Source organism: Pan paniscus, chromosome 8 (assembly GCF_029289425.2).
Source record: "Pan paniscus chromosome 8, NHGRI_mPanPan1-v2.0_pri, whole genome shotgun sequence".
Lineage (NCBI taxonomy): Eukaryota > Metazoa > Chordata > Mammalia > Primates > Hominidae > Pan > Pan paniscus.
In genome coordinates, this window is record NC_073257.2 from 101,727,191 (window position 1) to 101,751,899 (window position 24,709).

At 34.2% G+C, this 24,709-nt stretch overlaps 1 protein-coding gene across 4 annotated transcripts in view; it reads left to right on the forward strand.

The window, feature by feature from the left end:
* The window catches only part of KIF20B (kinesin family member 20B), a 73,397-nt gene that overhangs the window by 4,863 nt on the left and 43,825 nt on the right, over positions 1–24,709 (forward strand). For 2 of the 4 annotated variants that reach the window (XM_055093117.2, XM_003825350.5), the window contains exons 3-18: positions 2,765–2,851; positions 2,943–3,059; positions 3,499–3,637; positions 4,537–4,721; positions 7,622–7,658; positions 8,534–8,761; positions 10,018–10,129; positions 11,010–11,081; positions 11,162–11,308; positions 12,296–12,458; positions 13,002–13,289; positions 17,565–17,704; positions 18,621–18,759; positions 19,895–20,123; positions 21,458–21,498; positions 22,724–22,843. In XM_055093117.2, the coding sequence (XP_054949092.1) occupies positions 2,765–2,851; positions 2,943–3,059; positions 3,499–3,637; positions 4,537–4,721; positions 7,622–7,658; positions 8,534–8,761; positions 10,018–10,129; positions 11,010–11,081; positions 11,162–11,308; positions 12,296–12,458; positions 13,002–13,289; positions 17,565–17,704; positions 18,621–18,759; positions 19,895–20,123; positions 21,458–21,498; positions 22,724–22,843 (2,244 nt within the window). The remainder of the gene's footprint in view (positions 1–2,764; positions 2,852–2,942; positions 3,060–3,498; positions 3,638–4,536; positions 4,722–7,621; positions 7,659–8,533; positions 8,762–10,017; positions 10,130–11,009; positions 11,082–11,161; positions 11,309–12,295; positions 12,459–13,001; positions 13,290–17,564; positions 17,705–18,620; positions 18,760–19,894; positions 20,124–21,457; positions 21,499–22,723; positions 22,844–24,709) is intronic. The other 2 variants (XM_055093118.2, XM_003825349.5) reach the window with 1 other exon arrangement.

The window sequence follows — 24,709 nt, forward strand, 5'->3', positions numbered from 1 at the left end:
AGATCAGACATTTTAAAATTTAAAGACATTCAATTTAACATTTTCTTTTCTTTTTTGGTGAATTTTTGTGTGTGTGTGTTCTCTTTAAGAAACTTTCGCCTTCCCCAAAGTTTTTGTCTTACTTTTTCTAGAAATTTTAGTTTTCATTTGAGTAGTTATATCTGTGGTCCATTTTGAACAGTTTTTGTGTGCAGTTGATATAGGGACCCAGGTTAACTTTTTTCTTTTTCTTTTTAGCTTCCATACATTTTTTTTTTTAACTACATAAATAGTTATTTCAGCATTATCTATCGAAAAGACTTTCCTTTCCCTGTTGTTTTGGTGCTTTACAAACGGCTGTGTATATGTGGATCTATTTCTGGATTTTATTCTCTTCCTTTGACCTATTTGTCCTTATTCCAACACAATACTCTCTATTTCTGTAGCTTTATAATGATTCTTGAAATTAGGTAGTGTGAATTCTCCAGTTTTGCTTTTCTAGGAAAATTTTGGCTTTTCTAGGTCCTTTGCATATTCATAAATTTTAGAATCAGCTTGCCAGTTTCTACAAGACAGCATCTTGGGATTTTGACTGGGATTGCATTAAATCTGTGGATCAGTTTGGAGAGAATTGACATCTTGACAATATTGAGTCTTAATCCATGAACACAGTATTCTTCATTTTATTTAGGTCTTTAATGTCTTAGCAGTATTTTATACTTGTCAATGTAGAGGCCTTTTGCGTCTTTTGTCAAATATATTTATAAACATTTTATGTTATTTGATGCTATTGTAAATAATATTTTTAGTTGCTTTATTTAAGCATAATGAAACACTGCATATATTTCAGATACGCAGTTTGATAAGTTTTGACATGTGCATACACTTATGTAACTGTCACTACAGTCAAGATAGTGAGTATAACCATTACCCTCAAAAGTTTCCTTGAGGCTCCTTGTAAGTCCTCCCTCCCATCACACCTCCAGGTAACCTCTGATTAGCATTTTGTTAGTATACGTTAATTTTTTGTAGATTTGTTGGATTTTGTATGCGTATGTTCATGTTGTTTCTAAATAAAGAAAATTTTATTTCTTCCTTCCCAATTTGGATGACTTTTGTCTTTTCATTTCCTTTTTTTCTTTCCATTTTTTTTCCTTTTCTTTCCCCTCCTCTCCCCTCCACTTCTTTCTTTCCCTTCTTCCGTTCCCTTTTACCTTTCTTTTTCCTTTCCTTTTCTCTTCCCTTTTTCTTTCCCTTACCCCTCCTTTTTTCTTCCCCCATCCCCTTTCCCCCTTCACACCCAATTACACCAGCTAGAACTTTTAATACAATGTTACTAGAAGTGGGGAAGCAGAAATCCTCTTCTTATTACTCATTTTGCTGCTCATCTTAAATTGAGTCTTTCCTGTTAAGTTTGTTGTTAGCGATAGATTTTTTGTAAGTGCCCTTTATCAGGATGAGGAAGTTTGCATTCATTACACTTTGCTGAGAATTTTTATTACAGATGGAAGTTGGATTTTGTCAAATGCTGTTTTCCCATCTGTAGGATAAAAGTTTCTCTTCATTTATTCTTTTAATATGGTTAATTGCCTGGATTGATTTTTGAATGCTAAACAGACTTTATATTCCTAGAATAAACCATTCTTGGTCAGATGTATTATCCTGTTTTATATATTGGTTAGTATTTTGTGTGGGAAATTTTGCGTATATCTTAATGTGGTATTTTGTTTTCTAATTTTTTCCTGAGGATATCTTTGTCAATTGTGTTATTCAGCTTATGTCAAACTCAAAATTAGTTAAGGTATTTTCTCTTCCTATATTTTCTTAAAGAGTTTATGTACAATTTGTATTTTTTTTTGAGACGGAGTTCTGCTCTTGTTGCCCAGGCTGGAGTGCAATGGCGCCATCTTGGCTCACGGCAATCTCTGCCTCCCAGGTTCAAGCGATTCTCCTGCCTTAGCCTCCCAAGTAGCTGGGATTACAGGCATGCACCACCATGCCTGGCTAATTTTGTATTTTTAGTTGAGATGGGGTTTCTCCATGTTAGTCAGGCTGGTCTCGAACTCCCGACCTCAGGTCATCCACCCGCCTCGGCCTCCCAAAGTGTTGGGATTACAGGCATGAGCCACCGCTCCTGGCCTGATCATTTTCTTAAATGTTTGATAGAATTTACCGTTAAACTACTAGGGCCTGAATTTTTTTTTTGTGGCATTATTTTGTTTGAAAATGGATTCAGTTTGCTTCATAGAAATTGGGTTATTCAGATTTTCTAGTTATGTCTGTTTTGATTAAGTTGCATTTATCAAGTTGTTTCCTTTTTACTTTTTTAAAAAAACATTAAAACATTTCTTTAAAATTACATTTTCTATGCACATTTTTTCCTCAGAAAAAGTAACAAGGAGAATGGTACATAGTAAAAAAATTCTGAATACTGAGCATTTGAATAATAGAATATTCTAGTTACTTTTGATTTATTCTAGAGTTATATTTTCCAATGACTTAGGGCCTCATTAATTATATTAGGCTTTTGTGGAATAAAGGCTTTTTATAAACTTCAAGTATAAATACAGGAGATGGAGGAAATTGGATCTTTTTTGGTGTATTTTGTTTTTATTTAAATAGATTTATTGAGTTTTTCTAACATTATTAAAAGCAGGATAGTGACTGCTTAGAAATTCTTTATCATCTCAGATTATTATGTAAAAAGTAGCCATGTTAAGGAAAAATGGTCTCTGAAAAGCTGTATCTTTCAAAAACACAATGTTTTTCTCCTTTATTTTTTAAGGCAAACAGTTTCGAATCTAAAGATTATCTCCAGGTTTGTCTTCGAATAAGACCATTTACACAGTCAGAAAAAGAACTTGAGTCTGAGGTTTGTGTTGAATTTAATAGAATTTTAATATTTTACTTTCATTTAAAATGGCAAAATACTAGTTTTTATTTATTGGGGGTATGTTTTCTAGGGCTGTGTGCATATTCTGGATTCACAGACTGTTGTGCTGAAAGAGCCTCAATGCATCCTTGGTCGGTTAAGTGAAAAAAGCTCAGGGCAGATGGCACAGAAATTCAGTTTTTCCAAGGTAAAACTGAAGTGTTTTTGTTTTTTGTTTTAAAGATAAAGAGACTTGGCTTAGGCTAAATTGCTATATAATTGTATATAATGAACTATACATTTTATGCTTATGCAACTTAGATTTTAAGGATAAGACTCAAATCTCAGGTCTGGAAATATATAATTGGATGTAAAGAGATCACTGTAGTGTTATTAAAGTTATTATTAATATATTTTTAAGAAATATTCTTTTCAAAACTTAGGTGAATACTTGATTCCCTGGTACAGATTTCTATCTTGAAAACTTTCTGGTAGTAAAACTATCAAATGTATTTGTGGGAGTGGGGATGTGGCACCTATTTTAAGAATGAATCTTTTAAATTTTTAAACAGTAGTGTTGGGATGGAACACACTATTACTATTAACTTGAATTTTCTAAAAAGAGTTTTTAAAAAATGTTTGCTTAGGTTTTTGGCCCAGCAACTACACAGAAGGAATTCTTTCAGGGTTGCATTATGCAACCAGTAAAAGACCTCTTGGAAGGACAGAGTCGTCTGATTTTTACTTACGGGCTAACCAATTCAGGAAAAACATATACATTTCAAGGTAAATATTGTTTTATTTTGGTTGGAAAGGATAAGGAAGCAATAATAATCACTCAGTGTTTTTATAATACATACATGTAGTTATGTTGCTATTACCTAGTATGCGTTTGCTCTATTTTTAATAGTACTAGCATATTATTACGTATTGCTGTTTTTTTTTTTTTTTTTTTGGCGGGGGAGGGACAGAGTCTCACTCTGTTGCCCAGGCTGGAGTGCAGTGGTGTGATCTCAGCTCACTACAACCTCTGCCTCCTGGGTTCAGATGACTCTCCTGCCTGAGCTACTCAGCTTCCCAAGTAGCTGGGACTACAGGCGTGCGCCACCATGCCAAGCTAATTTTTATATTTTTGTAGAAATGGGGGTTCACCATTTTGGCCAGGCTAGTCTCGAACTCCTGACCTCAGGTGATATGCCCACCTTGGCCTTCCAAAGTGCTTGGATTACAGGCAAGAGCCACCATGCCTGGCCTTGCTATTGGCTTTTAATTCAAATTTATTTAATTCATTTGTAAAAATACTTTACCCATTGATAGAGATTTAGATGATGATTAAAATCCAGAAAAAGTATTGATGTGATACAGAGAATTAAGCATAAATGACCAGAAGAAATTTTATATTTCATTTTACTTTTATAGTTTGTGATTATGGGTGGTTACAAATCTTAATATGGTTGCATTATCTGAATGTAAAGTTTCATGTTTACATCAGAATAATAGTCAATAAAATGTTGGTAATACTGTGAATAACAAAGTGATGGAAAGCTGAGTAATCCTCAGCTATCATTTCCGTTTCAGTTGTTGACTCTTGCCTATTGGTAGTATAAAAGGAGCTTTAATAAACAAGAAAAGTTTCCTCTTTCCTAGTAGACTGAGAGAGTATAACACAAAAATTCCTTTTGCAGGCACAGAAGAAAATATTGGCATTCTGCCTCGAACTTTGAATGTATTATTTGATAGTCTTCAAGACAGACTGTATACAAAGATGAACCTTAAACCACATAGATCCAGAGAATACTTACGGTTATCATCAGAACAAGAGAAAGAAGAAATTGCTAGCAAAAGTGCATTGCTTCGGCAAATTAAAGAGGTATGGAAATATTTTAGTATGTAAAATATGTATAATTCCTGACTTCTTATAAACCCTTTAGATTGTTTCACCATATATTGGAATCTGGTTTGTGGTGGTAGTGTTTTTTATTATTATTTATGTTTTCGAGAAAAATAAAGCTTAAAGTGTGAAGACATCTTTTGTATTTATATTATACCAACAGCAAGAATGTTTAAACAATACAAATGTAAATGGTTCTGAAATCTTTTTTGATTGTTGTAGAGCCAGCATTGTGCTTTTTATGTAATGATTTTTAAAAATTCTGTTTTTTAATTGTGAAAGTAATATGTACCCAAAATTTAAAATAGGGAATGTGAGAAGTAAAAAGTAAAAGTTTCCTTTAATTTCATTCCTAAAGAAAAAATTATTAATAGATTGGGAAGTATTGTTTTTGGACCTTTTCTCTCTCTCTATAAAATCCATACACAGAGCTTTCTATCTGTATATACACAAACATGGTCATATATATGATGTGTATATCTTCATACCTTTGTTTTTATATGTATGATATAATTTTTTTTTTTAAACAAAAAAGAGATCTTACTATGCTTACCATTCTATGACTTGGTATTTCATTTAGCGTATCTTAAATCTCTTCCTACCTTAAATCATGTGCCTTTTATCTGTTATGTCTTTAACTTGTTTTTTTAAATTTTAAATCAGCTTTTAAAACTAAGTCTCCATTGATGGACATTTGTATTGTTTCTGTGTTTTACTATTTTGAACAGTGTTTCAGTAAAGAAACATTCCATTGCAAATATATTTGGTGCTAATTTTCCCAAACTCAGGCCAAGATTGGATATTTAATAATGTCTGGTTTGATAGGTGAAAAATGGCTCACTTGAGCTTACTTTATATTTTTTTAATTGTAAATTAGTTGATTAGTACATCTTAGAATTTTTTCCTGTGAATTGTCACATATGTTCTTTGTCCATTTATCTAGTATTGTATGACTTTTCTTGTTTACTGATTTATTAAAATGTATTTAAAAAAATGAATACATTATTAATGTATGAGTGTATGGGTTGCAAATTTTCTGGCTTATTGTTTGCTTCTCCCCTGCCCCCATTGTGTTTTTCTTTTTTTTCTTCCTTTTTTTAGTTTTTAGAGACAGGATCTTGCTTTGTCATCCAGGCTGGAGTATAGCGGTATGATCATAGCTCACTGCTGTCTTGAACTCCTGGTCACAAGTGGTTCTCCTGCCTCGACCTCCTCTGAATAGCTGGAACTACAGGGACATGCCACCGCTCCTGGCTGTTTTGATTTTTTTTGTAGAAATGGGGTCTTGGTATGTTGCCTAGGCTGGACTTAAACTCTTGGCCTCAAGAGATCCTCTTCCCTTGGCCTTCCAAAGTGTTGAGATTACATGTTTGAGCTGCCAAGCCTGGCCCATTGTGTTTTTCAGTATTCATCTACTCAGCAAATTTTATTAAGTCATCTGTTTTTTTTCCGGGCAATATTTTCAGTTTTGAGGACAAATGGTACTGCCCTCATGGAGACTGACAATAAATAAATATGTAATATACTGTGAGGAGGTATTATTTTATATAAGGTGGTACCATATAAACTTTTAAAAATGAAGTTATACTTGTCTGTTTATTCCTCTTGTGCCTTCTGGATTTTGTAGTATATTTTCAGACATTATTCTATTCAAGGCTGTTAAAAACTACTAATTGTTTTTGTAAATATTTTTACCCTATTATTATTAATGCAAATTTTTCTTTTTTAAAACATTTAGAAACCAGGGTTTTAAGGCAGTAAAAAGTGTGTTACCAGTGGAGTTCAAAGTTGAGTCTGTGACTATGGTCTCTGAAAGTAGAATAGTGTTTTAACAAAATTTATGGGGATTGGTGGATAACTCCATAGCCAATTCATAGAGGAAATTAAAATCATTAATAATGAAAAAAATTTTTCACTGGGCATGGTGGTTCATGCCTGTAATCTCAGAACTTTGGGAGACTGAAGCAGGCTGATCACTTGAGGCCAGGAGTTGGAGACTAGCCTGGCCAACATGGCGAAACCCCGTCTCTATTAAAAATACAAAAAATTAGCTGGGCATGGTGACTCACACCTGTAGTCCCAGCTGCTTGGGAGGCTGAGGCACAAGAATTGCTTGAACCCGGGAGGTGGAGGTTACAGTGAGCCGAGATTGCGCCACTACATTCCAGCCTGGGTGACAGAGCAAGACTCTCTCAAAAAAAAAAAAAAAAATTCTAACAAGTTATCCAGTTAAAACATGATACTGTTTTGCCTATGAAATGATTAAAATGTTAAAAAAAATGAGATAATGTGCTTTCATACATTGTAAATGGTTCTAGAAAGCAAATTGGCAATAGTGTGTTAAGAGTGAGAACATTAAAATATTTTATATCTTTTCATCCACCAATTCACTTTTAGGTGTATACTCCAAGGAAATGGGTTTATTTCTATTTCTAAGGAAATAGTAAGAATGCAGAAGAAAATATGTAAAGATGTTTGGCAAAACTTGGTGAATAATTTAAATGTTTAATAGTAAGGGAATAATTAAGTCATTTCACATGTGTTATATAGCCATCAAATGTTGTAAACAATTTTTAATTATGGGGAGAAAAAGCTTACAACGTAAGTGTGGGGAAAAGAATAGAAGGGAAATATTTTAAAATATTAATAGTAACCAACCAGAGTGGCAGGATTATACATGATAATATTCTTTTTCATAGTTCTCTGTATTTTTCCATGAAACTATATTATTTAACTAGGAAAAATTAAAGAATTCACTGAATTGAGTAGATGAAAGGTTGTGATTTGGTAGTGACTTATTTGGATAGGTAATTAATATCTTGATTATTTAACCTTAATGAAAATGTTTTTTTAATTTTTTAAAACAATCTTTTTTTTAGGTTACTGTGCGTAATGATAGTGATGATACTCTTTATGGTAAGGTTTTGTTGCTCACTTATCTTTGATGTATCGATTATATGAAGTACACTTGAAAAGCTTTTAATTTTTAAATCACTTCTAATGTTTTATTTTTATTATTAAAAAATTTTTAGGCTGGGCATGGTGGCTCACGCCTGTAATCCCAGCACTTTGGGAGGCTGAGGTGGGTGGATCATGAGGTCGAGATTGAGACCATCCTGGCCAACATGATGAAACCCCGTCTCTACTAAAAATAAAAAAATTACCTGGGCATGGTGGCGCGGGCCTGTACTCCTAGCTACCTGGGAGGCTGAAGCAGGAGAATCCTTGAACTCGGGAGGTGGAGGTTGCCATGAGCCGAGATCGCGCCACTGCACTCCAGCCTGACAACAGAGTGAAACTGTCTCAAAAAAAAAAAAAATTTTTCACATTGTATTTATTTATTTTTTTTCTATAGACCTCTTCTTTGGTTACTAAGGATTTAATTTCTATAATGACATAGTCGGTGATACCTGGAAAATGATACATATTTATATGAAATGTCAGTCATTGTAATGTTTCGTTTGTATTAAATATTACAGATATCCCTTTTACTGGTAACAATTTTAATATTGAATTTGAAAGACACTTGTTTTTCTTTGTCCTTTACATTTGATATCTATTGGTTCATTAACATATTTTCAAAAAGAAAGGAATTATAAGAAGTTGTCTAACTTTGGTTAATCCACATATTATTTACATCTTCCTTTGTTCCAAAAAGTGTTTAACATAGATGGTCAAAAGATTAAGCATACTTGGTTTTTCAAGTGTGAGAATCGATTTGTACTTTTGTCACGTTTTTAGTCAGTTGCTTACTTTCGTGATTGTTTTTTCTTTTTCTTTTTTTTTTGTAGGAAGTTTAACTAACTCTTTGAATATCTCAGAGTTTGAAGAATCCATAAAAGATTATGAACAAGCCAACTTGAATATGGCTAATAGTATAAAATTTTCTGTGTGGGTTTCTTTCTTTGAAATTTACAATGAATATATTTATGACTTATTTGTTCCTGTATCATCTAAATTCCAAAAGAGAAAGATGCTGCGCCTTTCCCAAGACGTAAAGGGCTATTCTTTTATAAAAGGTATACTAATGAATATTTTTATCTTATTGCTCCAAAGTTCTCTTCCTGGGCTTTGTGATAGCTGTAAGACTAAAGCAAATAGAAAATTGAAAATTGTAATGCTAATTATTAACATTAAGAGAAGAAGATAATTTTGTGCTTTAGAAGTATGTTTTGGTATATTTATTAAACTTGAATATAAAAGGGTCTATTTTGGTATTGTATTTGCTTGAGTATCATTAATTGGATTTGTGGTGATGGGAAAAGCTGTGTATGGTTATGTTCACGTTATTCTCCTGCTTTGTAAGAGTGTCCAAATTTTGGAGCTATGAAATGTTACTATTCTTCCGGAGTGGTTTTTCTAACCTTTTAAAACAATTATTCACAGTAGGAAACACATATTAATAACATCATGACTCAGTACCTACATGCATGTATATATATACATATGTAATATTTACAACTCAAAAGTTTCGTTAATTATACTTTTACTACAAGGAATGCACTGTAATATTTTCTGTATTCTTTGTCATTTCTACAAAATGCTGGCCAGATGCAGTGGCTCGCACCTGTAATCCCAGCACTTTGAGAGGCTGAGGTGGGTGGATCACTTGAGCTCAGGAATTCAAAACGAGCTTGGGCAACATGGCAAAACGCCATCTCTACAAAAAATACAAAAATTAGCCTGGCATGATCGTATGCATCTGTAGTCCCAGCTACTCTGGAGGCTGAGGCAGGAGGATCACTTGAGCCTAGGAGGTCAAGGCTGTAGAGAGCCATGATCAGGCCTTTGCACTCCAGGCTGGGCAACAGAGTGAAACCCTGTCTCCAAAAAAATAAATAAATAAATAAATAAATAAATAAAAATTAAAATACTGGTCATGATTCAATAAATCTGATTTTATGATTCACTAATAAATTACAATCTTCAGTGTTTAATAGCTAGGTAATTTTACAGGTTTAATCTGTACTGTACTTTGCCTCTCTTTTTTTCCCTGAGTGTCTAATTCCAAGGAATTGTTACTGTATTTAATTTTCCGTTTGGCAGACTCTGTTGACAAACATTTATTTTGTGTGTTTGTGTAATTTACATTCTAGAACATTGTTACAATCTTCTCTGGTGTAACCTGAAATAGCTGAGTTGACTCCAGCTAGGATGTGTTGTTAGAAGAAAGATTTCATTATATGTCACTAGGAAAAGACTTTCAAAGAGATTACATTGTAGAACACATTCTTTGTCTCAATAAATTAATATATATCCTGTTTATTTTTTAAAGATCTACAATGGATTCAAGTATCTGATTCCAAAGAAGCCTATAGACTTTTAAAACTAGGAATAAAGCACCAGAGTGTTGCCTTCACAAAATTGAATAATGCTTCCAGTAGAAGGTAAAGAATAAACTCTGTAAGAGTAAACTCGAATCACCGATAGTATTCTATGTTAATTTAAACACAGCTAATTTTACATTAAAGTGGGCAGTAGGTTCTCTCGTGTTAAATAAATTCATAAGGCATAAAAAACATTTGGTATACAGAATAACACTAAACACGTTTATCAATACTGTTTGCTGTCCTGACAGTAGATTTATTAATTTATAGGAAATCTCTGAGGTATTTTTACTCTTTCTTTATGTCAGTATCTAAGCTCAGTATTTTTGGAGTTAGTAATAATGGTGGCCTTTTCTCTGGGTCTTTCTCACTTATCCCCTGAATACTATATAAATATACTCAGTGAGGGTATAATCTCAAGGGGTTAAGGAAGGAAGTTTTGATGGGATTGGGGGATGAGAGGCAAAGGAAATAAGTTTAAGCAGTGAGATAATTAAAGCAGGCTTTTTCTTAGAGAAGGAGCCCTGTTTCCGTAGTCAGTTGGGCATGGGACAATACAAGATCCGGATCTATAGGTCAAATGTATGCTTTGCTTTAGGTATGTAGTCAGAGTATTGGCTAGCTGTACATAATATCATTTTAACTAATATTATCTTTTCAAACAAAATGTCGCTTTATTATAAATGATACTATTAATAGAAGTTGAACTGTCAGGAGATAATTTGAGGGATTTAGAGCTAGGCAAAAGATGATTTTAGGCATTTGGGTATGTAAGTGACAGTAGAACACTGGCTTGAAATATTTAACAGCTAATTGGAAAATGCAATGGTGGACTGTAGTTATACTAGGGTATAAATAAGATTGATTTGAATACTTGTCTCTCCTATTTAGAATGCAGAAATTAAAAATGATAAGATAACATTTGATCTTTGTATTTCAGTCACAGCATATTCACTGTTAAAATATTACAGATTGAAGATTCTGAAATGTCTCGTGTAATTCGAGTCAGTGAGTAAGTTGAATATTCTTTAAATTTAATTATTTGTAATTGTTTTGAAGAACTTTTAAAGTACTTTTTTTTTCTTAATTCAGATTATCTTTATGTGATCTTGCTGGTTCAGAACGAACTATGAAGACACAGAATGAAGGTGAAAGGTTAAGAGAGACTGGGAATATCAACACTTCTTTATTGACTCTGGGAAAGTGTATTAACGTCTTGAAGAATAGTGAAAAGTCAAAGTAAGTGTTTCTGAAAGTGTTATTAGCATATTAAATATTACAGTATTTAAACTTTCAACTTTTTTGTTTTTAGAACGTTCTTTTTTGATTTTTAAACTGCTTCTTATGTAATGACTGTGTATAGATTGTGATTCAAGTACTTAAGAGATCTTGGATTAAAGACAATGATAGAAATGTCAGTTGATGCCAGTAACTCATCAGGTAAAGTCAGTATTTTCCATGGCAAATCTATACCAATAGACACTGTAAATGAGAAGCTTCTAATGCTGGTTTAGGATCTAAAACCACTTTATTCTTATTAATGCATTGTGTGTGGTTCTAGATGCAATAGATTTTTACATTAATTAGCATTTTAGGCTGAGTAAATATAAATCAGCCTTCACCATTTCTATTTAGGGTGTTTCATGACATCTCTTATATACTTGCTCTATACTAGGGAACATAACCCAGTTAAATGTGGTTTTCTTTATAATTTACATAGTGGGTTATTGTTAGTAAGTAGCAGCAGTTAAAACAAACAGCCAGGCATGGTGGCTTATGCCTGTAATCCCAGCACTTTTGGAGGCCGAGGCAGGAGGATTGCTTGAGCCCAGGAGTTCAAGACCAGCCTCATCTCTACTAAAAATAAAAATAAAAAAATTAACCAGGTGTGGTGGCAGGCACCTGTAATCCCTGCTACCCTGGAGGCAGAGGCGAGAGGATCGCTTGAGCCTAAGAGGTTGAGGCTGCAGTGAGCTATGATTGTGCCACTGTACTCCAGTCTGGGCAACCGAGCTAGACCCTGTCTCAAAACAGAAACAAAAACAAAAACAAACAAGAAAAGATAAAAAGAAAACTGAGAAGGACTATTACATCTGAAACTAATCACTACCCTAAAGTTTAATTTCATGATAGGTGGCTTAATTATTTCTTTGTAAAATGTCTCAGCACCCTGATTTCATGAGATGTTTTTTAACTTACAATGTTTTCTGAAAATTTTTTCTGTAGGTTTCAACAGCATGTGCCTTTCCGGGAAAGTAAACTGACTCACTATTTTCAAAGTTTTTTTAATGGTAAAGGGAAAATTTGTATGATTGTCAATATCAGCCAATGTTATTTAGCCTATGATGAAACACTCAATGTATTGAAGTTCTCCGCCATTGCACAAAAAGTAAATATTTATTTTATTAAGCCTCTTATTAGAATATTAACAGTTTTTCTTGAAATAAATATTTTGTACTTAATACTGTAAGCCTAGGAAATAATTGAAAATTAAAAAGGTAAATATTTAACCAAGTAGGAAGACATGAGAAAGGATTGAAAGTTGCCCATGCTAGGATTAAAATGACCTTTAGTAATAATAGTTAGTAGTAAACATCAGTTATAAATTAATGAGTATTTTTGGAATGAATTGTCTGCTCTGCCATTCATCTTGTTCATTTGGTACTTCTGGGTGATTGGAAAACCCTCTGCTAAGATTAATACTGAACACTTAGCCCAGGAAGATAGATTTTTCCTCTAGTTTACATATGTAAGTAGCTTTTTTCCTATCAGAATGTTCTTTTAGGGATGGTGATTCCTGTTTGTATGTTTGTTTGAATAGTTTTTCCTTAACACTTGAGTTTTCATTTGACTTAAATTTATAAAATAATCATTTTCTAGTGGACAGTTCTTGTCTTTTCTGTTTTAAAAGTCACATTGAATATTTTAACAGGTTTGTGTCCCAGACACTTTAAATTCCTCTCAAGAGAAATTATTTGGACCTGTCAAATCTTCTCAAGATGTATCACTAGACAGTAATTCAAACAGTAAAATATTAAATGTAAAAAGAGCCACCATTTCATGGGAAAATAGTCTAGAAGATTTGATGGAAGACGAGGATTTGGTTGAGGAGCTAGAAAACACTGAAGAAACTCAAAATGTGGAAACTAAACTTCTTGATGAAGATCTAGATAAAACATTAGAGGAAAATAAGGCTTTCATTAGCCACGAGGAGAAAAGAGTATGTATTAAGAACTCATACTTCTATGCTTGTCTTCTTATTCTGAAGTTAAGGTTAAATCTTAAGGCTCTCTCTCTTCAGTTTTTTTCAACAGTACACTGAAGTTTTTGTGTTCAACTTTATATTTTGAAAAATTACAAACCTATAGAAAGACTAGTACAATGAATACTCATTTATCCTTCACCTGGATTCTCCAGTTACCATTTTATGAGTATGTGAATACACATCTTTTGGTCTGTACGATTTGAAAATAAGATCCAGACGTAATGACACCTTACATCTAAATATTTGAACATATTTTTCTAAGAACATGGGCATTTTCATCATGATCACAAGACCATGAAATTTTCATACCCAAAAAATTTAATATTGATACACTAATATAACCTCGTATACTGTTTGTATTGAGATTTCCCCAGTGTTCCCAATATGTTCTTTATAGCCACTTTGTTTTTGTCTACAGCCAGAGTTAACACATTGCTTTTGATTGTTGTGTTTCTTTAATCATTTCTAATCTAGCACTGACATTTTTGAAAAGTGGATCCTAGTTTTCTCATAGAATACCTGCAATCTAGATTTGTTTGATTATTTCTTCATGATTTAGGTTTAATATATTAGGGAAGCTTTTTATGTAGGTTAAGTTGTAAATTTTCCATTGCATCACACCAAGAGCCACATGATGTCTGATTTTTCCATTCTTAGAGATGCTAAGTTTTGCTCACTTGGTTAAGATAACAGTATTTCAGATCTGTATTGCAAAACCATATTATCTGTGGGGTGTTACTTATAGACCATGTGAGTATCCTTTCACTAAGTGATTTTATGTATTCCATCAGACTTTTATTTTGCAGTCTCAAGTACAAGTGCTAAAAATATCTACCAAGTACCTATGATCCCATATCTTCAAAAACACTAATTGTTTGTCGTCTTGTTATTATGATAAATAAATAAGATTTAACAGTTGTTTTTTTAGCTTCTGTCCAATTATAGTATTTATTTATTTATTTATTTATTTATTTATTTTTGAGAGAGGGTCTTGCGCTGTTGCCCAGGCTAGAGTGCAATGGCACGATCTCGGCTTACTGCAACCTCTGCCTCCTGGGTTCAAGCGATTCTCCTGCCTCAGCCTCCTGAGTAGCTGGGAGTATAGGCATGCGTAACCATACCCAGTTAAGTTTTTTTTGTATCTTTAGCAGAGATGGGGTTTCACCATGTTGGCCAGGCTGGTCTCGAACTCCTGACCTTGCGATTGCCCGCCTCGGCCTCCCAAAGTGCTGGGATTACAGGCGTGAGCCACCTTACCTGGCCACCTATTCCCATCTTTAATTGGCCATAACTCCGTGAGTATAGATGGAGTCCTCTTACCAGTGTCCTACAAACACTAGTAGACCTGTGTTCATGGGTGTGCTTTAATGGTGTTGACACATCACACATCACAGTACTCTTTTGGATTGCAGAAGTATAAGTAGATCGATGATGTATTAGGCTAAATACTCTCATTTTAATAATTTACCTTCATGTCCCTGAAAGCAATTATTGAACATATGTTTGGAAACAAGAATGATAGCTTCAGATGTAGTACAAGTCCCATTTTATCTGGTCACTATGTGATTAGACCGTGTTACTTGGGCTTCTGTAATGTATTAAATAGTACCTCCTCAGTGACGAAAGGAGCCTTTAATAGTCTAGTTTGGCTGGTGCAGTGGCTCACACCTGTAATTCGAGCACTTTGGGAAGCTGAGGTAGGAGGATTGCTTGAGCTCAGGAGTTCAAAACTAGCCTGGGCAACATAGTGAGACCCCATCTCTACAAAAAAGTAAAATTAGTTAGGCATGATGATGCACAGGTGTAGTCCCAGCTACTTGGGAGGCTGCAGTGGGAAGATTGCTTGAGCCCAGGATTTCTAGGCAGCAGTGAGCCATCACTGCACTACTGCACTCTGGCCTGGGTGACAGAGTGAGACCTTGTCTTAAAACAAAGAAACAAACCAAAAAACCCAGTTTTTTTTTTTTTCATTTCAAAGTTGAAATTTTTGTATAATGTTGGTTAGTAAAATTTCTGAAATTACTAGAGAAAAATATTTAATGCTATAGTTTATGATGGATTATATAGTGTAAATGCTTATCATATAAGATTGACTAAATATTTTAAGGAAATTCATCAAAATGTCTAATATTTGACATATAAAAATCAATATGATTAGGTGTTGGCATGCTTAATTTTTTTCTTCTAGAGACAAAGTCTTGCTCTGTTACCTAGGCTGGAGTGCAATAGTATAGTTATGGCTCACTGCAGCTTCGAAATCCTGGGCTCAAGTGATCCTCTTGCCTCAGTCTCCTGAGTAGCTGGGACCACAGATGCATACCACCCCTAACTAATTTTTAAAAATGTTTTGTAGACATGAGGCCTTGCTCTATTGCCCAGGCTGATCTTGAACCCTTGGGCTCAGGCAATCCTCCTGCCTTGCAAAGCGCTGGGATTACAGATGTGAGTCAATGTGCCCAGCCCTTTATTGACATTTTAATTAAAGGATTGGGACTTTTAAAAACCATTATAAAATACCTTGGTATTAGCATACATATACTTAAATTCGTTTAGCTATAATAGCCAGCCTAAATTTTTTCAGCAAAAACTTTATCAGATGCTAACAATGATAAAACCTAATTAGTGAAAACTATTAAACTTCCCGCCAGGCGCGGTGGCTCATGCCTGTAATCCCGGCACTTTGGGAGGCCAAGGTGGGTGGATCATGAGGTTGAGAGATTGAGACCATCCTGGCTAACACAGTGAAACCCCGTCTCTACTAAAAATACAAAAAATTAGCCAGGCGTGGTGTCTGGTGCCTGTAGTCCCAGCTACTCGGGAGGTTGAGGCAGGAGAATGGCATGAACCCGGGGGGCAGAGGTTGCAGTGAGCCGAGATCGAGCCACTGCACTCCAGCCTGGGCGACAGAGTGAGACTCCGTCTCAAAAAAAATAAATAAATAAAATAAACAAACTTCCCAAGGTTTTTCCACATTCATTCTGATGTCTCCTTCAATAGTTATTATTTATTGTTTTACACAGTTAGAAAGTATGTAGTTTAAAATTATTAAAATAGTATTATATATTTATAGGAGAGTGAAAAAGAAAATTTAAATATAAAGATCTCTCAAATCTACCACGAATGTTAATGGATTTTTATTATATATTACTGTTTTGTAACCTGGTATTCTTTATATAAAAATAAATTGTGAAAAGTATGAATTATTAATATAGGTTATCATTATTGATTACGGTAGTTTACTGTATGGTAGTACCATAATTAAACCAATCCTTTAACGTTGGTTGAGTTGGGTTCACTTTTTCATTATTTAAACACAACTACCATCACAAAACAACAACACTGTGATCAGCATTCATACAACCAGAACATGGGGTTATATTATAATTATTTTCAGTATAAATTCTTGGAGGCAGAGTTTCAAAGTCTGGATAGCTGTAGAACTATTTTCAAATATAAAGTTGAGACATTGGAAGATCTGTAGCTTAGAGTTTATTGTTTAATTTGTTGTTGAGTAACTTTAAATAGAAACATTAAAAAGAATATGTAGCTGTTTCCTTAATGCTACAATTTATGTTATGAATGTATAATGGTCATGTTAAGTGTTTTATTTATTGCTTTATTTATATATTGCACATTTTTCATGATTATGTATGTGTTTCAAAGGCTATAGAATTGCTGTTGACATCTGGATAGTTATAAAAGCCTAATATAAGTTTATGTAACATCTTTATTTGACAGATTAGTAAGTGGGTGTTCTTAGCAACTTCTCTGGTGTATGCAATCCTTGGGCTTTAGACTTTTACAGGCCACTTTTAAACTCAACCTTTAGCATTTACCAGAGATCTGATCCTTATGCTTCCCACCTATGAAATATGGATGATACCAAGCTCACAGAAAGTTGTGGATTAAATGAAGCAAATATGGAACTCCCCAGAGTAGTTCTTGATAGATAATAAATGCACTAATTAACTTTACTTATTTTCTTAGTATAGCTAGACAGTGAGACGAGTTACCAAAGGTGTATTTCTAAAATGTGGAAAGGCCAACCTGATTTTTCAGTTAACAAATCTTTGCAAACATATAATTTTCAGTGAGAACATTATCACTATTAAAAAGGACACAGAATTCTAATTGACTAAATGTAAAGTTTTATTTTTTGAACAGTTGGACGGTATTTCTCTTGGGATATATTTATTCTTTTATAAGAATTTTATCATTTACATGTAATAGAAACTGTTGGACTTAATAGAAGACTTGAAAAAAAAACTGATAAATGAAAAAAAGGAAAAATTAACCTTGGAATTTAAAATTCGAGAAGAAGTTACACAGGAGTTTACTCAGTATTGGGCTCAACGGGAAGCTGACTTTAAGTAAGTTATTTATTTCATGTCCAGGTAAAAATTGAGAATTTTATTTACTTTTTTAGTTTTTTTTTTTACTTAATTTACTTTTTATATTAGGTGGCTTCTGAATTCTGATCTCTTTATACAAGCTTGAAAATAGCTGTTACTGGTCTGGTGCGGTGGCTCACGCCTGTAATCCCAGCATTTTGGGAGGCCTAGGCAGGCGGATCACTCAAGGTCAGGAGGTCGAGATCAGCCTGGCCAACATGGTGAAACCTCGTCTGTACTAAAAATAGAAAAATTAGCTGGGCGTACTGGCATGTTCCTGAAGTCCCAGCTGCTTTCAGGAGGCTGAGGCACGAGAATCTCTTGAACCTGGGAGGTGTAGGTTGCAGTGAGCTGAGATTGTGTCACTGCACTCCAGCCTGGGCGACAGAGTGAGACTCTTGTCTCAGAGAAGAAAAAAAAGAATATAGCTGTAACTAATCCCATGCATGGTTATTTAAATTTTCTCTCTTTTTTAAATTTAAATTTTAATTTTTTGAGTTGGAGTCTTGTGCTGTCACCCAGGCTGGTATTGAGTGGTGCGATCTTGGCTTACGGCAACCTGCACCTCCTGGGTTCAAGCAATTCTTCTGCCTTAGCCTCTCCTGCCTTAGCCTCCTGAGTAGCTGGGATTACAGGCACACACCACCACGTCCAGCTAATTTTTGTGTTTTTAGTAGAGACGGTGTTGCTGTGTTGGCCAGGCTGGTTTCAAATTCCTGGCCTGAAGTGATCCACCCGCCTCCGCCTCCCAAATTGCTGGGATTACAGGCGTGAACCCCTGTACCTGGACTAAATTTTCTTTTAATCTAGAATATACTTAAACTTAGATGTTTAAAACAAAAACAAAAAGTAGTTCATTTTCTGTTTCTTAATGGGATTAATTTGTATTTTGAAGGGAAACTCTGCTTCAAGAACGAGAGATATTAGAAGAAAATGCTGAACGTCGTTTGGCTATCTTCAAGGATTTGGTTGGTAAATGTGACACTGGAGAAGAACCAGCGAAAGACATTTGTGCCACAAAAGTTGAAACTGAAGTATGTTAATTGAAGTATTTAAAAATATCCAGTGAGGTTTTGGTACCAGGGTTTAGTGTACCACATCAATGATGAGAAACACCAAGATAGTTTAGAATTAAAACAATGCTTTGTGTGTAGCTTTATTATAATTAGGCATGTTTTTTTAGAAGTGTAAGGCACCAAGAATTTAAATATAATGATTGGTTTTGAAAAATTTATACCTCTGTTATATATATATATATCTTATTTTGGTATTGCTTGAATCATTGTGTTGTAGGCAGATAGATTCTTTTTTGAGATTTGTCTTACTTAACATTTTTAAATAAAAAGAATTTTAAAGGTGTAAGAGACCTAAGACGTCATTTACTTGCTGTTCTGATTAAAACAAAAATGTTTATGTATAAAAAGAGTTGCCCTTGCCGGGCAACTACCGTTTCTTCCTCTTTTAAAATTTTATTTGTTTATTTATTTATTATAGTTTTAGAGTTAGGGTCTTGCTGTGTTACCCAGGCTGATCTTGAATTCCTGGCTTCAAGCAGTCCTCCTGCCCAGCCTCCCAGGTGGCTGAGATTACAGGTGCATGCCACTGTGCTCAGCTTATTCTCTACTTGTAATATAAGAAAAATTATCCTTTTCTGCTGCTTCCACTGAAGCTGAAATTGATCAGTTTTTTGGGGGAGTTGGTTTTTTTTTGTTTTTGTTTAGTTTTTTTAATCACTCAGTTCAAGTGCCTGTGACAGTGATGTCCAGACGTCTGCTGTCTAGCAAACCTTATGTATCCTTGACGTGGTTTGGGATTGACTGAGTTGTGAAAATGTAGGTTTGTTTCATGCACTATCCCAACAAAACCTTTTAAGTCTCATTATATAATTGAAAGTATACCTGAACTAGGTAATCATAATTGTTCTATAATGACTTGTCACAGTTTATAACATTGTTTTTATGCGAAAATATGCCTCATGGTCCATACAGCAGAAAATAAATAATGGAACACAGGTTTTTCGTAATTGGAGTTGCTTCTATATAATTTATTTTAAAGAATTTCAAGTGATGAATTTTTTGCTTTTTTAAAAACTGTCTAAATTAGATGGTACCACATGTAAAGGGTGAACCCTACTGTTAATATTAGGCATGTGGTTTTTGCTATTTTTAGGAAACACATAATTATGTAGGATTTGAAGATATTATTGATTCTCTTCAAGATAATGTTGCTGATATTAAGAAACAGGCTGAAATTGCTCACTTATATATTGCATCTCTTCCTGACCCCCAGGAAGCTACTGCTTGTTTAGAACTAAAGTTTAATCAAATTAAAGCTGAATTAGCTAAAACCAAAGGAGAATTAATCAAAACCAAAGAAGAGTTAAAAAAGAGAGAAGATGGTAAGTGGATACATTTTACTTTTATTTAGATATTGTAAACACATAAAAAGTACTCTTGGTAAGTATAAGAGATTTATGTAGCTCATTTACCGTAGTGACCAGAAAATTCTTTCATCTAGGTAACATATTTTAATATTTTACCATTTGTATGACTTTGTAGTAATTTACTACTAAAAATATTTTTTGACTTCCATTTATTTTAGACCAATATTATTAGAAAATGAGCTTCTCAACAAAAAAAATCAAAACAAGTGTCAACTTTATGAGTAAAGCTGTAAATTTTGTTATATATATATATTTTTTATGACAGCGTCTCGCTCTGTCACCAAGGCTGGAGTGCAGTAGTGGCATCACAGCTCACTGCAGCCTTCTCCTCCTGGGCTCAATTACTCCTCTTGCCTCAGCTTCCTGAATACTTGGGACCACAAGTGTGCACTACCACAGCGGCTGCATTTTTTTTTTCTTTTTTGTAGAGATGGGATCTTGCTATGCTGCCCAGATTGGTCTTGAACTCCTAGGCTCAAGTGATACTGCCTGCCTCGGCCTCCCAAAGTGCTGGGATTACAGGCATGAGCCATGCTGTGCCTGGCCTTGTTCTATATTCTTTATAAATTCTTGCAGTATAGAAGATGCACTGTTGGGATAGAGTGACTACTGTGGAGTGGTTTAAAGTAATTTGTTAGTTTGATGCTTCATTCTAACTAGGAGGGCATTTTCTTTTTCTGTCTTCCCCCCCTTTTTTTTTTTTAAAGACAGGGTCTCACTCTGTCACCCAGGCTGGAGCGCAGAGGCATGATCATGGCTCACTGCAGTTTTCCACCTCCTGGGCTCAAGTGATCCTTCCACCTTAGTCTCCTGAGTAGCTTGGACTACAGACATGTGCCACCATGCTGAGGGCATTTTATATACATAAATAGAATTGTTTGTAATATCTGCATTTTAAGAATTAGTTGCAATAACTGCTCTGCCCTTTTTTGTGTGAAACAAGATGGGTAGAAAATAACATGTAAGTGGTGCCTTTGCATTATGAAATGTACTTAAAAAGCACTAGCTCCTTTTCTTCTCTGATGCTATGCCAGTTCTTTACTATTTAGCATATGCCACCTATTTTTATCCTGAGTTTTAGAAGTGGCTTTTTCTGAAACATTACCCTGTTGTGGTTGAATTAGCAGATTTTTTTTTAATGAGTAGGGTGTGCTTCTAGTGCTATCAAAATCCTTTTTATTGAATGTAACAGTAAAGTGTCACTAGAGCAGCATATGTTTCATAGTTATTCAGTGATACATATTTTTAGATGCTTAGATATTTATTTTCAATGTTCTTTATTTTTTCAGAATCAGATTCATTGATTCAAGAGCTTGAGACATCTAATAAGGTAATGCTTTAAGTTTTATTTTGTCTTGATAAGGTATTTAATTAACAAAGGGGTATGAATGATGACTAGATTTGTTTATTTTAAAAAATAATTAAAGAAACAGTAATATAGTCTCTTGGTATGCATGGGGGATTGGTTTTATTCTGTTATTTTTTCTGTTCTTCTTTGGCTTGAGTCTTCTTATTTCAACTTATATTTATCCTTTCAAAAAGCTGAATATTTTAAAATATGATCAGATATAAATAATTCAAGATCTTGGTATCTAATATCCAGTATTTAAAGAACAAAAATGTACTTAGAAGACATTACACCTACTGTTTATACAATTCCTATCTTTTCTTGTATTTTTTCTACTTATGAAAATAGTAGACACTAGTTGTACCAATTACCTTAAGCTATATAAATAGAAAATAAAAAATTTCCCATAATGTTCTTCCTAAATTTAAAACAAAACCAACCCAACTTATTTGGAAGCTCTTTAGACTGTTACTTTATGTGTGTATTTATAGAACACTTACCATTTACCAGATACTCCTTTAAGTGCTTTTTATTAACTCATTTAAATGTTAGAGCAACTTTATGATGTAACTTGCCCAGGGTGACATAGTTTTTTTAGTTTTATTTATTTATTATTTTTGAAATGGAGTCTCACTCTGTTGCCCAGGCTGGAGTGCAGTGGCATGGCTCACTGCAGCCTACGTTTCCTGGGTTCAAGTGATTCTCCTGCCTCACCCTCCCAAGTAGCTAGGGTTACAGGTGGCCACCACCCCCGGCTGATTTTTGTATTTTTTAGTGGAGACGGGCTTTCACGATGTTGGCCAGGCTGGTCTCAAACTCCTGACTTCAGGTAATCTCCCCACCAGGTAATTTGGCCTCCCAAAGTGCTGGGATTACAGGCATGAGCCACTGTGCCTGGCCCAGGGTGACATATTAAAAGGGATAGCAGCTAGGATTTGAGCCCAGGCAGTCTGGCTCCAAATTCCTCTTATATGCTATATAGCTTCTTTTTTCTTTGTGTGTGTGTGTGTGTGTGTGTGTGTGTGTGTATGTAATTTTTTTAAAGGCAAAAATAAGATCATGCTGTGCATAGTATGTTGCCACTGATTAGCTTTATTTAACTTTAAAATTTGAAGGAATTATAAAACTGTTTGCATTATTAATCATGTTTGCATTCTAGTTATCCTAAAGTATATTCATGAAACATTGCTTTTTCTTCTTTCCAAAGAAAATAATTACACAGAATCAAAGAATTAAAGAATTGATAAATATAATTGATCAAAAAGAAGATACTATCAACGAATTTCAGAACCTAAAGTCTCATATGGAAAACACATTTAAATGCAATGTAAGAATTTAACCTTGTGTTATATTAATTAGATAAGCATATGTTTTGGTTGAAAGGAAATAATTTAAAATAGCTTATGCAACTAAGACTAATTTATTGAGAATGTTGAATTGCTTATGCAACATTGAACTCAATTTACTGTTTTCCAAATCTGAATTTTTGAGAACTTAGACGAGGGTGTTTGACTTCTTTGAACATACTTTTCCACAAGATACGCTGGCAGTGCTTTGCATGTAAAAAGGAGGAGAATATGTAGCCTTTGGACATTTAAGCCTCAGCTAGTTGGAAGGGGAGCTTTGAGGAGAAAGGAATTTGGGTGTACTTAGAAAACCAGATTATAATGTTTCAGGGAACTATAACATGAAATTCAGTAAAATTAGGTTTTTCCCTAGAAGCTTGTTTTTATTATATGTATTGTTGCTATTGTTTATATGCTTAATAGCAAGGATAATTTTTCTAAAAAGTTATACACTGTGACATGTAAAGACTTAAAGGCTTGTCTTTCATACAAATTTAGATAATTTCATATTCAGTTCAGCTTAGAATGATCAGCTTGTCTTTTAATCCATGTCTTTTAAAATGGCTTTTGGTTTTCTTTTTTTGGGGTAAGCTCCTTCAAATTATTCTTTTATTTAGAAATGGTAAAATATATGGTAATAATGTAGTAAGCTGAGTAAACTTAGAGCCAAACATCTTGCTTTGTTGAAAGGTGCTTTTTTATGTCTTTTCTATGACCAAAAGAAGCAGGCGTGGTATCTTATAAAAAGTGACTGTTGAGTTTCCTTTGTATCTTGATAGTCAAACTCTAATAGCCACCAACATTCCCTGATTCATCTGAACTTTAGATGGGCATTTGATACCACAGGGGTAAATGAGGAGCATTCTAGAAGAGCACTCTGTCTAATCTCCTATAGTAGGCCTTTCTTTTGGTATTTATTAGATACATGATTCATTCTCTGGTTTTTCTGTACCTGAACTGGGAGAAATATCCTAATATTTAATATGTTAATAATAAACTATTTAGTAATAATTAGTATTTAATAAGGTGGAGGAGCAAGAAACACTTGTGGAGTGTCCAACGTGTGCCAGGTACTATGCTAGATTATTGGAATTATACAGATTAATAAAATCTACTACCCTAACAATCCCCCAATAAGAAAAAAACAGCATAAATATAGTTATAATACAATGTGCAGTCGTAGTCAATGTGTGAAGCTGTGAGTGGGTGGGGAGTTAGGAATACTTTGTGGAGATGAAAATGATTAAGTTGAGCCTTAAAGGGTGAGTAAAATTTAGCCTTTTGAAGGTAGAGGAAGGGGACAGTGGTAGTCATGAGAGACAAGAAGGTACATTGGCCTTCCATGTACCAGAATCAGAGTGCACAAAGTCGTGGAAATGAGAAATCTTTCAGTGAGTGCAGGAAAATACAAACAATTTGTTGTTTAGGAAGAAAGTTTGAAGCAAGGAGAGGTGAGAAATGAGGCTAGGAGTAGTAGAATAGGATAAGATGAAAGACCTTGAATACCGCATTAAAGAGTTTGGGGAGTCAGTGGGGGAGTCATTTTCACCAGAGGAATAGCAAAGAGGAGTTTTTCATTTGAGTAGATATTGTTGGAAACTTGGAAGATAGGATTGAGATGGAATTAGACTACAGGCAGAGAGACCAGATAGCTACCTCTTGGAAGAGTTCAGCTAATAGTTGATGAGGACTTCGATTTACGGTAGTAGTAGTAGAGATTAAGGAAGAGGAAATTGATTTGTGAAGTAAGGGGATGTAAAACTTTTGAGACTTGGGGCAGTAAATTAATTGCTGGGCCTCCTGGCTCTCGAAACTTTTATTTGGTTAGTCATCACATGCTTTTTGCT